The sequence below is a fragment of the Gobius niger genome (genome assembly GCF_951799975.1).
Source record: "Gobius niger genome assembly, chromosome: 23".
Taxonomy (NCBI): Eukaryota; Metazoa; Chordata; class Actinopteri; order Gobiiformes; family Gobiidae; genus Gobius; species Gobius niger.
The window spans coordinates 5,135,081-5,152,362 of NC_136874.1; the positions used below are offsets into that span (position 1 = coordinate 5,135,081).

At 40.4% G+C, this 17,282-nt stretch overlaps 2 protein-coding genes across 3 annotated transcripts in view; one reads left to right on the plus strand and one right to left on the minus strand.

Annotated features, from left to right (window-relative positions):
* Nucleotides 1-17,282, minus strand: part of tgds (TDP-glucose 4,6-dehydratase) — a 305,863-nt gene that overhangs the window by 256,365 nt on the left and 32,216 nt on the right. The window lies entirely within an intron of this gene.
* LOC306981972 (histone-arginine methyltransferase CARM1-like) lies at nucleotides 9,057-16,364 on the plus strand (the record flags this gene model as incomplete). Its single annotated transcript, XM_079581713.1, has 14 exons — nucleotides 9,057-9,116; nucleotides 9,481-9,601; nucleotides 9,750-9,875; nucleotides 9,944-10,068; nucleotides 11,167-11,271; nucleotides 11,385-11,495; nucleotides 12,911-13,088; nucleotides 13,163-13,253; nucleotides 14,275-14,356; nucleotides 14,420-14,505; nucleotides 14,588-14,677; nucleotides 14,755-14,892; nucleotides 16,152-16,241; nucleotides 16,340-16,364. 14 exons carry the CDS (start codon nucleotides 9,057-9,059, stop codon nucleotides 16,362-16,364), a joined length of 1,428 nt encoding a protein of 475 aa, XP_079437839.1.

Sequence of the window (17,282 nt, forward strand, 5' to 3'; positions counted from 1 at the left end):
ACATGTTTACTGTCAGAGTGGTGAGTAAGGAGAACTCGCTGGAGACGCGCGCCGCGCTGTGGGGACACGTCACCCGAGCGGAGGTCACTCTCCAGCGGCGCACGGAGCTCCAGAGACTCTCCTCATCATAATCATCAAAGCTCCACATGGTCAGCTCCAAAGTCCAGTCCCTCCACAGAGAGCCGTTTTCCACCAGGTCCCTGAAGTATCGACACGTGACTCTGAGCCTCAGTCTGTCAGTGAGGGAGAGATGTCTGAACACGAGGGCCCACACCTCCACGGGGAGCCACAGAGGAGGAGACATCTCTGACAGTTTCAGAACAACAACAGTCCCGCGGTGGAGGTTCTTCTTTGGAGCTGAAGACTAGACAAAGACACGCGCCCCCTGCTGCACGGGAATGACATGGAAGTGGAAGTTTTTTTCTTTTCTTTTTTATTATTATTTACAATTCCATGTACAAAACAAGTAGTGCACTATTGAAGCAGTAAAAGAAAAAATAATAAAACAACAAGGTGCAGTATAGTTAGAGGTTAATGTACTTCCAAGGGGTTATACAGTTCTGGGCAGCTTACTCAGGAGTTCATACACAGATTCATAAATGTATTCGTTATCATTGGTGCTTATATATTTGAAGGATTTTAAATAACTGTCAAAGTCCACAAGAAACCGTTTAAAGTTTGGGGATGATTTAAGTATTTTTTGTTTATGTACAAAGAATTTTGCAAGACAGAACTAAATTATAACACAGTTCATTGTTCTTGTTCTGAAGAAGAGTTCCAAAAGTCATGTTGTCTCTTGAGATGGGGATTGGGATTTCAATTTGCATGGAAGCTCAGTGTTTACATCTGAGCAGCATTAGGTGTAGCCTAGTCTTCAGTTTTCTAGTAGGTATACAGTACTGCTCTGACATATATTTAAGAACCTTCAATTTGCCCGTCACGCATACTATTGATTAAATTAAATAATAAACCAAACTATATAGCAAATGATATTTAATTATCAAGCAATAGGTCGTAGGTAAAAGCCGCCTCGTATCGTATTTACAATACTATACTACTTTATGTTGTCCCCAAAATATATACTTTTAACCAAGTGCTTTTTCTCCTGTGCAGCTTTACCCAAATCCATAAGGTCTCAGCCAATAGACCAGAGTAACACCTCATTTGAAAGCTAAGACCTACAAAAGTCTTCTAAATTGAGATTTTTTCTTGTGTTGTTGCCGCTTTGTCATCACTTTTTGACACATTTTGTCCATCGCTTTTTTGTTGGGTTTTCATCACTTTTTTGGCAATTTTTTTTGTCACTTCTCACATTTTTGCCACTTTTTCATCGCTTTTTGGTCGCTTTATTGTTGCTATTCTGACTCTTTTAGATTTGGGTGTTAAGAGGTTATAGTTCTTGTAGCTTTCCTCGTCTTTGCATTCCATTTGATATATGTGGATGTTTGTTTCAATGGAGACAGAGACAGCTCCATTGCTCCCAGGAGGCAGGAAGCGCTGATATGATCCTTTCAAAGTAAAAGCCCAAAGTGTAATGGGAGAAGAAGAGGCAGCGCTCAGGGCACCTGCAGCTGATAATACAGCTCCAGTGGGAAAACTAGCCTCATATTGACTTATACTTCAAACTAATGTGGTAAGTTTTTCCATTTTTATGCCTTTTTCATATTGTTTGAACCCACCTTTCATTCATATACACTTACATTTACCAACTTTTATCAGATTGTATTGATTAATGCCAGCCAATAAAATGAATGCATGCCTGTCTTCCCTAAACTCCAAAAATGTTCTTAATGTTAGTTGTAAAAAATGTCAAAAATAAACATGGAAACAGGTATTTTGTTTAGGTGTCACTTGTCAAATTCCACAGAAGTCTATTTATACCTTTCACACGTATCTAGATATATGTTACATGCATGTTCTTGCCTGTTACATGATTCAGCACTGAGGTGGCACTTTTAAAAGCAAGCTGTCATATTTTTACAGGCTTTTTCCGTGCTAATGTTTTGATTTCTTTGCAGAAAATGCCTCTGATGTGGATGTTATTACTGTTCTGTTGTGAATGGGCCAGCAGTGGTAAGTTCGTGCATGATTTAAAGTTTATTTCTGATAGAAAGTTCTGGTTTAGTGCAGCTTTTCTCATACTTTTATGCATGGTAGGTGATTTTTGTGATGTGGCAGTGGCTTAGGTGCTATAGCAGCCGCCCTATAACCAGGAGGTTGGGGATTCCAAAGGCTCTTGGTGCAGATTGCAGCCGCATTTTTCTCATTCAGTTCCTTGGCAGCTTTAAGCCAGTGCCACCAAAGAAGACTGAATGGAAAATGGAAATGTACTATGAAAATAACATTGGGGACTTAAATTTCTGACCTGCAAGCATACATGCATGTAAACAGGCTGAACCGGGCACATATTCTCCAGTTTGGGCAAATCTGAAAAAGATTCTTGGGAAAAAAAAGTCAAGATAGCAACAAAAACGAGGCAAAAAAGCGACAAAAGAGGAACAAAAAATCAACAAAAGAGCGACAAAAAATGCCAAAAACTCAATGAAGAAGTAGCAGAAATGTGATGGAGAAAAACATAACGAGATTAACGCCAGAAAAAAAGATCCATATCCATCAGTTTTGTTGGTCTTCGCTTTCAAATGAGGCGATACACTGGCCTATAGACTGTGACCTTTTAGATTTGGGTAAAACTGAACTGGAGAAATGGCTTTAAAGAGGACATATTATGGAGTAGAATTTCACAACAATCCATGAGCAAAGCTGTTAAATTAAGCTGCTTCTTCTTCTACAGTGTCAGCACATTGTTAAAACCTGAAACTGTGTCGGCTCTGAGTCTGTGCTCATAGTTTGTTCATCAGGCCGTAATGAAGCTGTAAACCACGCTGTAAATAGAAACCGAAAGTCAGCTCTTTAATGCGTTTTTCTGCCTCTGTCCCAGCTCCAGATGTGGCGCAGTCTGTCCATCTCACTGTACCCTATGGGGACTCGGTCACTCTGCCCTGTAACGGCTCAGCTTTTGTGGATGAAGAAGACGTTGACGTTGTCTGGGAGGCCATGGGCGTCGACGTGGCGTCTATAAGAGGAGGCATTCTTAACGTTGAGGAAATATTCAAGGTGAGTCGATGCATTACAAAACTGGAGCCTTTTCCTGCTGCTGAGGACGAACTCAGAAAGGTTTAGTCAAATGCAGAGGGAACTACATGAACCATAATGTGAAGGCTGTAGGAAGGATTCTCATATACTTTTTAAATGTGTAGAATATGACAATTTATATTATATATATTGATAATTAAAGGCTCGGCAGGAAAAAAAGTAGCACTTCCACAAAACAAAGCCTCCTCACAAGATTGCAGTGAATAACCACAGATCTATATAAAACTGGCAGCCATCTTGCATTTGTCTGATTATCCAAATTCTTACTGAAAGTAAAGTATAAGGAGGGTCAGAAATGTAACATTAAGATAGAGTGAGGAGCTCGGAGTAGAGCCGCTGCTCCTTCGCTCGAGCATCTGTTTCGGATGCCTCCTGGTCGCCCCCATCGGGAAGTGTTCCAGGCATGTCCCATTGGGAGTAGGCTCCCGGGAAGACCCAGGATGCACTGGAGGCAAGGCAAGGCAAGGCAAGTTTATTTGTAGAGCACAATTCATACACAAGGCAATTCAAAGTGCTTCACAGTTGCATAAATACAAGAAAACAAATAGAATCCATAAAAAACATCAACATAAAATTAATCAATTACAGTAAAAGGCCAGAGTGCAGATAAAATACTTTCAGTCATATGCATGGGTAAAAAGAACTGTTTTCAGCCTGGATTTGAACATTGTCAGAGTTGAGGCCTGTCTCACATCCTCATGAAGACTGTTCCAGATTTTAGCTGCATGAAACTGAAACGAAACTGGAGGGACTCTGAATGTCTCTGTGGCCTGGTGTTGCCTTGTCATCCCCCCAGGACCGCTGGAGGAAATGTCTGGGCATCTCTGCTCAGACTTCTGCCTCCACGACCCGGCCTCGGATAAAGCGTAAGAAATGGATGAATGTCCATGTTCAAACATGGACATTAGAAACGCGCAACAATATAAACATCAAATGAACAAAGCCTCCTACTAGTTTACATGAGCTGGCTGCCAGAGCTGGACATTTCCACTGGGTTTCCATGGTAAACACTGTTGTGATCCTCGTCATATTGTTCTTGTTCTCTTGGGATGATTCTCACATTGTTACAACTAAACTACAACTAAAAGGGGCTGGATGGAAGTTGGCCATTTTATACTCACTACTGCCACCTCAGGCCATATGTGTAACTGCAGGTTCTATATTAAACTCGTGCATGACGGAACCGAAGTAACACCTTGTTGAGTGACAGTGCAGGATTTTAGAGGCAGTTGTGGTGAACAGGTCTGAGCTCATTCTACAGATTAGGACATGGCTGGAACATGTAGAATACATCATTTTAACATTTTTATACTCCCAATAGTCCCTTTAAGTGACAGTAATGATTGTTGTTGATTGTAGGATTATGTGAGTTTTGCGTCGGTGGAGCAGACGGCTGCGGGAGACTGGTCCATCACCATGGATGTCATGTTTCTGAGTGACAGTAACATGTACGAGTGCATCTACAGAGGAAGGAGAACTCTCTCCACCGTGTGGCTCACGGTCAAACGTAAGGAGCACTGACTTAGTAGTCAGTTTCCCCAGCGCTCTTATGTTTTACATTTCTGACTTGGTGTCTTGCAGCCCCGGAGGAGGACAGCGTGGTGGAGGTGGACTTAGATCATGACTCAGCGACCCTGCCCTGTATCCTGAACCTGCCCAGAAACCAGTCTCCGGACGACCTCAACGTGTGGTGGGAGAAAGATGGAGAGGTTCTGTTGGAAAAGACAGGCCGTTTGGTGAGTTAAAATTATTATCGTTACTGTAGCCACTTGTACGTCGTAGAGTATGATTTGTTTGTATAGAAACACACACAATAATAGCTTTTGATTTTCCTGTAGGGGATCGTAACTAAAGCTGACTTTGTATATATTCCTGAGGACGTTGGTTACCATTTTCCAAGAAACATCGACACGTTTCCTCTTTTTGTGACGACAAATGTGACTGAGATCTTCTTCGGGGAGTTCACCTGCTGGTACCGGACCAAGTAAGTGCATCTTTTAACACATTTGAACAGATTTTGACTATTTAACGGAACTGCAATGGCGACACAGTTGGGGCATCTCCAAAACAGCTCTTAAAAACAGCTCTGAATTGAGAATGGCCATCTTGTTTTAACCAGAAAGTTGGTGGTTCGATCCCAGCTCCGAACTGTGATGATTTTAAATGATTTCTAGGGACTCGGACGACCCTAAGCCTGGCATACCCGGGACTGTCAAGCTCATTTTAAAGGAAGAATTTTATGTATCAGGTATGCACACTCATTTTTACAGAGTTTATTATCGAAATATCCTCAACTCTACTTCCTGATCCTCTTAGAAAACTCCACACAGACAGAGGGCTCCTCAGAGGAATCGGGCAGTACTCCGTTCTGGATCACGCCTTTTTGGACCGAGGAGACCACCACAGAAGCGATGCCGGTCATTTTGGACCTGGTTACTGAGCCCCTGGAGGGTGAGCTGGAGCATTTCATTACAGATGTTGATGATGTTGTACAAATGATTTAATAGTTTATGTTTCAGAGAGTATGAGTTTAGAACCTTTGCCAATGGAAGCCAATGAGGAAACAGCCACTTCTTTTCCAGATGGAGGTGAGCTAGACCAGTGGTTCCCAACCTTTTCGTCTCGCGGTCCCCTTTAGGCCTTCATTTATGCACCGAGTACCCCCGGGTGTATAGGGGGTACTTGCTTTCTCAATATCAGCCTAATGTCAGTTGTGTCTTTCCACCGTTTTCTCTCCAGACCCTGAAGACCCGGAGTCGACGGACTGGTCGGACTTCCCCTGGGTTCGGACCGGACTCATCGCTGGGGTCTTGCTGGTCACTGCGGTGATGCTGTGCATTCTGGGAGTTCTGCATAAACTCTAGGGCGGTCGACAAGTCGGGACTAAACGTTTTTAATCACAAACTTTTATCGATGTGGGGGTTACACTCGCAGAACTCGTCCTGGAGTTCACCCTCTGGACAATCGCCAGTTTTATTCGTCAACAACGAGTCGACCTGTGAATGGATCCCTCAACCTCTGCTCAAGGGCCGGGGCACTAACCACTCTGCCACCCTTACGGTTAAAACAACTTTCAAAGGCCTGTCAGATGTGCAAGTGACCTATTTATTAAAGAAAATGCATTTAATTTGCAATAAAATGCTTTTTCCCCCCGAAAAGTAGCTAATTCAATACTTGATAAGCATGTCGGATTATGTAACTAACGACATCTTGACAAACAACATGAAATTAGCAATTATTAGTTCACTTAAAGGCACACTTCGTAGCATTTTGGATTGCACGGTTTCCATCAATATAAAACATCTTCCTAATGACCAGCTCAACGCAGAAAAGTTTATGTAGAAGTGAAAAACGTCTCGTTGCTAAGGTTAGCATGTGTGGCATGAAGCTAACGTTAGCCTCCTTGTTAGCGTTGTCAGTTTTTTAAGTGTTTATGGGCCGTTGAACCACTTTGCTCCTCTCTATGTCGCTGTATCTTTAGATGGTAGTAGAAAAATATATTCATAATTCAGCATTTGTTAAAGTGATGTCGGAGAAATGGGAGAAAGTTTAGTTTTTCCCTCTCTGGCTGCTTCGAACATGACCATAAATGGTCAAATCCAAAGATGCCGTCGTCTGTATCTATAAGACATAAAAAGCTTGTATTTGATGCTATTTATGTGTGAAATGTTACATGGTGTGGCTTTAAGTTAGCTTCATCGTGAAATCCACCATAAGTAAAGCACATTGACAGAGTGAAAATGTTTTTATTTACTCTCAAACTGTTGGCAATATCGTTAAATTAGATGAAGCTGTAGTTTTAAATCTATTGTGTAACTTCTGTCATTATCAGGAAACTACTCAGTTATCTTTTCTTTTCTTTTTTCTTTTTTTGTAAATGTTTTCATACAAACATCACAGCATCACGCTCCGAGCTGATGTTCCTCAGAAATAAACATGTTTTGTTTGATTTGAGACTTTTATTTTGGCGGTCCAGGCTGTTGATCCAGGCAAGATGCAAAGACTGTAAACCAATATAGAAAGTGTCCTGTGCCAAACTATGTAGAAACTCCTCTCCAGTGTTACTTTTACGGCCACACCTTAATATCATCCATGCCTGCATTTCTAACGTAGCTTTTCAATCTCACTTTAGGGCTGCATGATTTTGGTGGGAAAAACGTATTGCTTACCGATGATATTGCTTTATCTAAATCAGTGCAGACTTTGCCATACGCTTATTGTGATTATTAAAATTGCAATTTGCCATTTCTTGTGCAGCCTAATCTCAACAACATGATCAGCAACTCTGTCCTCAGCTCACCTAAGAGGAGTTAGTTTACATTAGCCTCCATTTTAACCCTTCAAGTGGCTAAATGTGGGCCCTCCAAACCGTCACATAAAACACTTCATGTAACCAGATACTTTGAGTTATTTATTTTTGTCCTTTATTCATTTGCAATTCAACATTCTCCAGTTTGAAGAACAATTGTTTGAGTACTTTACATGACGCCTTCATAGGATCATGCTATGTCTTGTGTATCCATGCCATAATAAATGCCTCGTATATTAATAGCAGGCGTTGGAAGTATCTATAGACACATACCTTGACAAGTACAAGTCAGTGGGTGCACACGTCTCAGTGTCATTATGCACTCACCTCCTATGGGGATACGTCACTTAATATGTATTTATAATGAGATGTGGATATTCAATTTGACTTTGTGATCAATACAAAGCATTCAACACATATAATGACTAAAAATAGCATAAAAGTACTCAATTGCACATTGTTGAAGTACTTTTGATTGTGTATTAGTGCTATATATAAACACATATATATTATTTATTTTCTATACTAAGGACTGTCATCGAATACATTTAGATTTATGGACTGACAATGGTATGTGTGTATGTTCTCCTCATGTCAAAAGCATGTATGAAGTTGTATTTAAGTAAAAGTAAGTAAAGTAAGTGTGTATATGTAGATGAATACTTCTGTGTGTATGCATGTGTATATATGCAGCATGTGTATGTGGGCATATATATTCAAAATACAATGCAGTGGCTGTATGTAAGGAGTACGCAGGACCCCCATGTATATATATTTACAACAACAACAAAAACGCTCCAAATAAAAACACTGAAATATAAAAGTATGTAAGAAGTTATATGTTCATGATATGGTTCTGGATTACCAATTTTCTTCCAATATATCTGAAGAAAGTCATATGAAAGCTGTTTTATTGATCATTTTTATGGACTTATACTTGGGAAATACAAAATCAGGGGCAAAGTATGACTAAAATTGTAAATGAGGAAAATTATGACTAACACAGAACTTTTGCAAATATGAAGTTCCCATTTTTGTTTTTGTTTTAGGCTATATTGCAACAAATGTGTAAGATATGGATATGGATGCGGATCTGATATGGATTTTGCGCCACCAAACACTGAGACAATGTTAATTTGGTAATATATTTTGCTACCTATGTTATTAGAACTCAAAATGATAAATACAAGTGTGGGGGAAATGGTTCCATGTGCACATACATGAGCAGAGGATGTTTTCTTTCATAAACTCTGTGAAATAGCTGTAAAATAAAGTGGAATTCAAATGTATTATGATCAGGTCAATCATATTTTTGCTTCTGTTCACTTCCTTTGCAGTTTCTCTCCTCGTCCAGCAGGGGGAGTAATATCACAATACATTATATTCACTCTCCTCATCTTTCTCCTTTCCTGAACCAAAACCAGCACAAGATTCTCACTTTCTCCCGCACTCCTGGGGTAAATATCTGAAACTGTAGCTTCCTCTTCACCCTTGTGGTGCACTGGCTCCTCCCCTTTGCCCCTTAAGCCCCGCCCTCATGTTTCTTTTGGAGAATTTCGTCTTTTTACTGCAGACTTTTAGGCTCAGACCGACAATGGAGCAGCCGAGTCAACACCCCCTGGTTTTCTCTGTCAAAGCCTTCTGTTTGCAGGAGGTAAGAGGAAAAAACATCAAGCGTCAGAGTCAATCATGACGCAGACATTTTTATTCAATGTGCACGAGGAATGTACCGGCATGCATTTTTGTTTTGTTTTTTAGTAGCAGGAAGTCAAATGTTTTACTTTTCTTTTTTTTTCTCTTTTTTTTAATGTACATTTATAACATCAATTATCCTTGTCAAAAGTGAATTGGTGTAAAAAAAAAACAAAAAAAACAACATAACATTTACGTATTTTTTAGCTAAGTGTATGAAATCATTTTTAATGCCTCGCCAAAAGCCTGGTATGAGAGTGAGACTTTTTAGGTGACTTTTGGTAATTTTTGGTGATATTAAATGAAACTTTTCCAACCCTTCGCAGATGATTCGAGACCAAACCAACGATCATCCACAGCTGAGGGTCAACAAGCTCAACCCAGGACAAGATCTGACTTTACTTTTCAAATCCACACCGGGCGAACAGTATCTCTCTGTGGAAGATGGTGAGGATAGAATTAAACTATTGGAAAGTCAAAGTCATTGTATAATAGGAATAACTTGGTCGCTGCCAGATAAACAGCTATGTTGTGTGCACCCATCAGTGAACAAATCAAAGCCCCATATTCTTTAATAAACGTATATATTTTTCAGAAAGCAAAGCCCCTCTTCTCCGTTTTCCCCTCTGCGACGGCCTGGACTGCTGTCAGGTCGGAAACCAGTCCTGCATTGTGACATTTGAAAACATCAGCATCGTCCTGCAGTTCAAAGCTAAAACAGGTTTGTGCTGCGTAGTTTCCTGTGATAATCAGCTGTTCAGTGGCACGGATGGTGTTTCCTTTGTTCAGATATGCGCACGTTTCAGCAGCTTCTGAGCAACAAGCTGGATAAAGACCTGACCAGAGGAGGAGGAGGAGGAGGAGGAGGAGGAAGCTGCTTCAGTCCAGAGAGCTCTCCCTCAAAGTGTTTCCAGGTCAGAGCGCTGCATGACTGAAGGGAAGGGTCTTATTTGTAAAGGGGGTCATTCACTCCAGGCTGATGGTGGCAAGCTACATTTGTAGCCACAGTCCCCTGGGGCAGACTGACAGAAGCGAGGCTGTGTGAGTGTTTTACTCTGGCTTCTCAGGTTGACTTTTTTAAATGTTATTTAGAGGCTGGTAAAGTTATTACTCAGAGCTTATAATCATGTAATAACGTTCTTCCCAAACAACACGTAAGAGCTTCGTTTCTTTCACACGTGCGCAGTTCTTCTGTATCTTCTTTGTCTTCATCTTCTTTTCTTCGTCTTTTTCTTCTTCTTCTTTGTCTTCTTTTTCTTCTACTCTTTTTCGTGGTCTTCTTCAGTCTTCTTTTTCTTCTTCTTTGTCTTCTATTTGTCTTCTTTTTCTTTTTCTTCATCTTTTTCTTTTTCTTCATCTTTTTCGTCTTCGTCTTCATGTTCTTCTTCAAGAAGTCGTATTGTCTTTGTCCCTGATTTGAGGAAAGATTCCCTCAGCAGTTCAGATTCCTTGATCGAATTTCGAGAAAACTCATCGCACTCAAAATAAGATGCAGTTCATGTTTTTTTTAAGAGTAGAATACTTGCCCTATGGACGTATTTATTTAAATTTCAGGGTTCCCACGGGGCATTAAACAGCATTACAAGTGAGTAATGTATTTGACCAGAATCAAGGCCTAAATAGATTCAAACTGGCATCAAAATTATGACATTGCTCAACATTGTTTTACGAAAATACCAAAATGATGGATGGAGGTCAAAAACATGTTCAGCTCCAGTTTTGGCTGAAATTGGACCAGATGTTTTTGCTCAAAATATTCCTGTTTTGTCCAAATCTCTTTCCTCTGTTTGATGAAATGTTTGCAAACCTCAAGACATGAAACATGAGCAGATTTCCTTCTGTGTTGTGGCTTTACAATACAGTGTTTTGGCATTAAAAAGCATGTATAAACCCTGAATTTGTTCTTATTTGAGGACTACTTTTTGCAGTACACATTTCAGAAGTTCTATTCAGTCTGTCTTCCTGACGTCTGATGCTATTCGGGTTCATATAAATCTCTCTCTCCCCTTTAGTTTCACGGCGTTCTGTCGCAGCAGCAGAGTCTCCTTCAGGACTATCACAAAACAGCCACGTACCACAGAGCCATCCTCCTCAATGAGACGGACTTCAAAGACAAGGTAAAGTATGATTATTATTTACATGATACTATTGTCTTTTGTAATGTTTCTTCCTTATCAGACACTGGATGTGACATAAGAAGAGATGAACCTGCTTTCTGCTTGTGTCGTAGGTCGTGTTAGATGTTTCCTCTGGCTCGGGGATGTTGTCTTTCTTTGCCGTTCAGGCCGGAGCAGCTCAAGTCTTCAGAGTGGAGCCTGGACCTTCGGCTAAATACACCCAGGTCACACTTTTATCACACTTTCTTCTTTCTAAATGGTTTCTGAAGCTTCATTGCTGTTTAACCACCACACTGTAAAGTCCAACCTGTAGGAAAAAGCCACGTTTTTGGATTTCTTTGTTTGAATTGTGTGTTTGTTGGCTCGCTGGACTCGGGGCCCCGTACGCAGCATTCTGCAGAGTTAATGGCTTGCAGCGACATCTGGACCATAATGCACTGGGGCACGGGCCGAGGCAGAGACCACACACGTTTGGCTGTGAACGTATAAGTAGGCGTTATATTAGCAATGTTCTCAAAGCTTAAAACAAGAGTGTAGTAAAGGTTTGTTACTAATGCAGAGGTGGAAGAAGTGAAAGTTAGTAGTGGCTCAGTGGACCTGATCAAGTGAAGCAAACTCTCATAACCCAATGACTGACTCTGGCGTTGTGGGATATTTTGGGCAGAGAATGACGTAGGGCTGCGCGATATTAACAAAAATGAATATCTCAATATTTGTTATGACTTACCTGATAACGATAATGAAGCAATATTTTCAGAAATATGCAAAAATGTGCTGCAAACATCTTGATTTACACTGCTTTGTAGCTCAAAAAGAGAAAAAAAAAGAGAACAGACAAACAAAAAGGGCAGAAAAAAACACTTAACACACTTTTCCCAATTTTAATGCTTTAATTTTGTTCACCCATTTCTTTTCCATTAATTTTTTTTTTTTTTTTTTCACTTTTTCCCATTTTTTCCCCCATTTCAACATTTTTTTCCCCATTTCTTTCCCCTCCCCCTCCCATTTTTTCCACTTTCTCCATCCATCCATTTTCTTCTGCTTTATCCGGGGCCGGTTCGCGGGGGAAACAGTCTCAGCAGAGATGCCCAAACTTCCCGATCCACACACACCTCCTCCAGCTGTTCTGTCCCCGAGGTGACACCAGGCCAGCTCGGAGACATAGTCCCACCACCGTGTCCTGGGTCTTCCACGAAGCCTTGTCCCACTAGGACATGCCTAGATCAACTCCCGCGGGAGGCGACCTCACCAGATCTCGAAGGGTGCGCCCAGCCACCCTACGAAGGAAACTCATTTCTGCCGCTTGTATTCGCGATCTCGTCCTTTCGGTCATGACCCAAATCTCATGACCATAGGTGAGGGTGGGAACGTAGATCGATCGGTAAATCGAGAGCTTTGCCTCCCGACTCAGTTCCCTCTTCACCACGACAGACCGATACAGCGACCGCATCTTTGCTGACGCCGCACCGATCCGTCTTCCACTTTCCACTTTCTCAGATTTCAACTATTTTTTCCCTCTTTTTCCCACCTTTCCCCCCATTTTTGCCTATTGAAAAAAAAAAATCCTCCCACTTTATTCCCAATTTTTTCTCATTTTTTGCTAAACCCCCCATTTTCTTGACGTCTCGTTTTCCTTCAGGTCCTGGTTCAGTCCAACGGCTTGTCTGATAAAATCCTGGTTTTAAACAGCGACGTGGACTCTGAGCTTCGTCCTGAAGCTGTGGACGTGATCGTCTCGGAGCCGATGGGGCACATGCTGCTGTCCGACCGACTCGTGGAGAAGGTCCTGTCTGCAAAGAAGTGCTTAAAACCCAACGGTCAGAACCATTTCAGTACATTTCTATTACACACATTTATTCTTCTAACATTGACAGTTCTGTTTTCCGTCCAGGTTTGATGTTTCCCTCTTGGGCCGATCTCCACGTCGCTCCTTTCAGCGATGAGCAGCTTTACTTCGAGCACCACGCCAGAGCTGCTTTCTGGTCTCACATATTTTCCTTCACTGACTATATATCACCATCATGTACATCATCATCTCATCTCGGTAAAAATAAACATTACGAGTCTATAGGGACCCCCTCTGGTCCACGGATGAAGACCCAAACACACAAAGTCCGGACTCGGTTCTGGTCTCAGTGGTTACTCAGCCGTGTTTCCTGAGGGCAGTAAAACGCTCGGCTTCAGTCCAGGTCCTGAAGCAGCAAAAGTTCCAAATGATCATGAATAGAACTTTTCCTCCCCATATTTAATTATAGCACAAAGTAGATGAATAATGATGAATAAGCCTATGATTCTACATTTTTGAGCCAGGATTATTCTAAGGAAAAATATTGCGGTTTTACAATTATTTATTATTCACGATATCAAAATGAACCCGAAACCTCTAAAACATTCTCGACTTTTTCGTCACTTTTTTGTCAAATTTTTGTTGCTTCTCTGTTGTGTTTTTGTTGCTTTTCATTCACTTTTTTGTCACTTTTAGTTGCCTGTTTTGTCACATTTTTGTCACTTTTTTTTTATCACATTTTTGTAAATTTTTTGACACTTTGTCACATTTTTGTCACATTTTTATCATATTTTTGTTACATTTTTGTTAAATTTTTGTCAATTTTTATCACTTTTTTGTCACTTTCTTGTCACATTTTTGCCAATTTGATGTTGTGTTTTTGCTGATTTTTATTGTTGCTCTTCCATCACTTTTTTGTCACATTTTTGTCGCTTTTTTGGCTTCAACATGATTAAACTTGATAAAAAACGCAACAAAACAGTGACAAAGAAAGCCACAGAGAAGCAACAAAAACATGCTAGAAAAGCAACAACGAAAAAGTGACAAAAAGGTGACAAAAAAGGGTGAAAAAGCAACAATAAAGAGACGAAAACCCATCAAAAACGCTTCAAAAGGAAAAAGAGATCTAAACCAGAATCAATAATGAACTCTAATCATAACTAAACTTAAACTAAGCCAGACTCCAGTTTTATGAAGCCACATTTCTCTGTTTTAAGGCAGCAAAGGAATTTCTATGGAGTCAACCTGAGTTCTCTGCACAACTCGGCCGTGGACGAGTTCTTCAAACAACCCATAGTGGTAATTTAACACACGCCTGATTGTTTCCCCTCATGTGGTTGTTGATATTCATTTATGTTTCAGGACACATTTGACGTCCAGGTCTTGGTGTCTCGTTCTGTCAAACATCGAATTAACTTCAAGGAGGCAACGCTAGAGGATCTCCAAAGGTAGATTTATTGTGTGGGTTTTTTGTAACTAAAACACAAACAGTGGTCTGGTTGAAATGATCAAAGCATATTTTGTTTTCAGACTGGAGATTCCCTTTGCCTTCTCCTTACAGCAGTCTGGTTTGGTTCATGGACTGGCCTTTTGGTTTGACGTCGCCTTTCGGGGCTCCAAGTATGAATCACAAGCTAATTAACTGTCTAAACAATTATATTAATGACACGTGCATTCTGTTTTCCCTCCATGTTCAGAGCGACCGTTTGGATGTCCACCGCCCCCACTGAACCCCTGACCCGGTGGAGTCAGGTTCGGTGTTTGTTCCAAACTCCGCTCTTCGCCAAAATGGGCCAAACCTTATCTGGGACGGTCCTGCTGGTCGCCAATGACAGGTAAAGGGGAAGCCTTTCTTGTTCGTCCACACTGAAAGCGGCAGTGTCTCTGTCAACGTTTATACATGCATTTCAAATTACATCACGAGTAGTTCCGGCGGCCATTTTGAATACCGAAGTAGAATTGTGCAGTACTACAACATGTGACAATATCTCTACTCAGGAAATGAAAGACAACTAATCGACAGTGGCATTTTTATGTACTCGTAATCATTGCTCCAGAAGATAACAGTTAAAACACGTTTATGTGATATAAGCAGCAAATGTGGCACAGACGTAGCAGCTCTGTCTGTGGAGCTACAGCAGGATTTACTAAAGATCTGCTTCACTCTGAAGACTAAATTAACACTTCTTAGAGGAAACAGAAAACCTTTCTCTGTGATTTTTACAGTTTGTCATGTCAACAGAGTCTCAGTCTGAGTCAGTGTTTAAGCTGCTCAAGACGTTAGCATGCTACCGGTTAGCAACTGGTAGCATAAACACATGTGTGGCTCACATCTATGAACACTGAGGAAATACTACAGTAACAGCTAAGGTTAGATGTTTGGAGTGTGGTTCAGGGCTTTGTCTTGGAGAGGCTTATCGTGTTGAAGCTAAATGCTAACCGGTAGCATGCTAACATCTTGGACATCTTAACCACTGACTCACTGGTTTCTTCACATAAACGTACGCTCTCTCAGGCCATGTTTTTACTGTTATCTTCTTGAGGAATGATTACGAGTAGATAAAAATGCCACTGTCTTTGTTTTATATCCTGAGTAGAGATATTGTTACATGTTGTAGTGCTGCATAATTCTACTTCGGTATTCAAAATGGCCGCCATAACAACAAAGGTCACACAACTGATAGGCATGATGTGTAAAGTCCCCCAAACAGAATTAGGTCAACTGCTCTGACACTTTTTTAAATATTAATTCATAAAAAGCTTGTACACATCAAAACAGTAAAGAGAATCTTCCAACGTTTGAGAAGTCCCAATTTCTATCTTAATAAAGTTTTGTTCTCCATGAGTCATACTTTGGTATTTGTATTGTACTTTTACTCCATTTATAGCTCCACTTATATATGCTTTAATCTCTTAACCCCCTCCTGAACTGAGCACATGATGAAAACTCAACAAGAAAGTGACAATAAGAGAATCTGGTATTACTCTGGCCTGGAGGCTGTAAACTCCAGTTGAGAAGCTTTTAGATTTGGGTAAAGCTGAACTGGAGTTAAGGCGCATAAGAGGTTTAACATGATGAAATTGTTTCTTTTAGGCAGAGTTATGACATCCACATCACTGCCACCGTCGTCCAATCAGGATTCACGTCTGGAAATGTGTTGGATCTGAAAAACCCATTCTACAGGTAAAATATCCCCCATTCTTTGCACCTTAGAGACACATTTTCTTGTTCAACTATAGAGAATAGCTGAGTCCGATTGGATAGGTTTTTCTGATTTTAAGGATGCCCTCGTGGTTCGCCTGCTGAGGACTGCTAAACATCAGTATCATCATCATAACTTCAGTGTCCGTCCGCTTACCGACCCGAAAATGGACGGTGATCCAGGTAATTATGGTAATGTATTGACATGGACAAAGCTGAAATGGCTCAACACATGTCGTTAAGCAGTCGTCCACCAGAGGGAACCATACAGCCTTTTTCATAAAAAGTATGCTTTATAACATGAGAAATAATTTATGTACATGAACATATTTAATGCAAAATGTTAATGTTTGATTGTTCTCTCTCCAAAGGGTCGCCAGCTGATTTGTCAAAATGCTCAAATGTCATGACATGTGTAAGAAAGGATTAAAGTTTGAAAAAAGGAGTCTCTTGTTTTTTTTGTGTTTTACCTGTAAGCTTCTTTTACCAAACATAAATGGCACAGTGTTTGTCTAATTGCATAACTTTGTTCACAAAATTATATTATAACATTACATAATCCATATGAACTATGAAATGTAGAAATGTGGATAAGCTTAGGGAGGGATTGGATGTTGCTGGTTGAAGGATGCTAAAGAGTCCCCTGTGTTGCTGTTATGTTATGTGTTTTTTATTAACCTCTTAACCAAGTGCATTTTTTCCAGTTCAGCTCTACCAACATCTACATACTTATCCAAACGGATCATATTTATTGCATTGTTGCCACATTTTCATCACTTTTTTTGCATTTCTGTCACACATTTTAGTCACTTTTCTGTTACTGTTTTGCCGCTTTTTTGCTAAATTTTCGTCGCTTTTTTGTCACACATTTTTGTTACTTTTTCATTGCCTTTTTGCATTGGTGGAAGAAGTACTCAATATTCTTACTCAAGTAAAAGTAAAGTAGATACAGGACACAAAATTGACTTCAGTAAAAGTAAAAGTATCTGATTTTTTTTTTTTTACTTCATTAGTAAAATATGA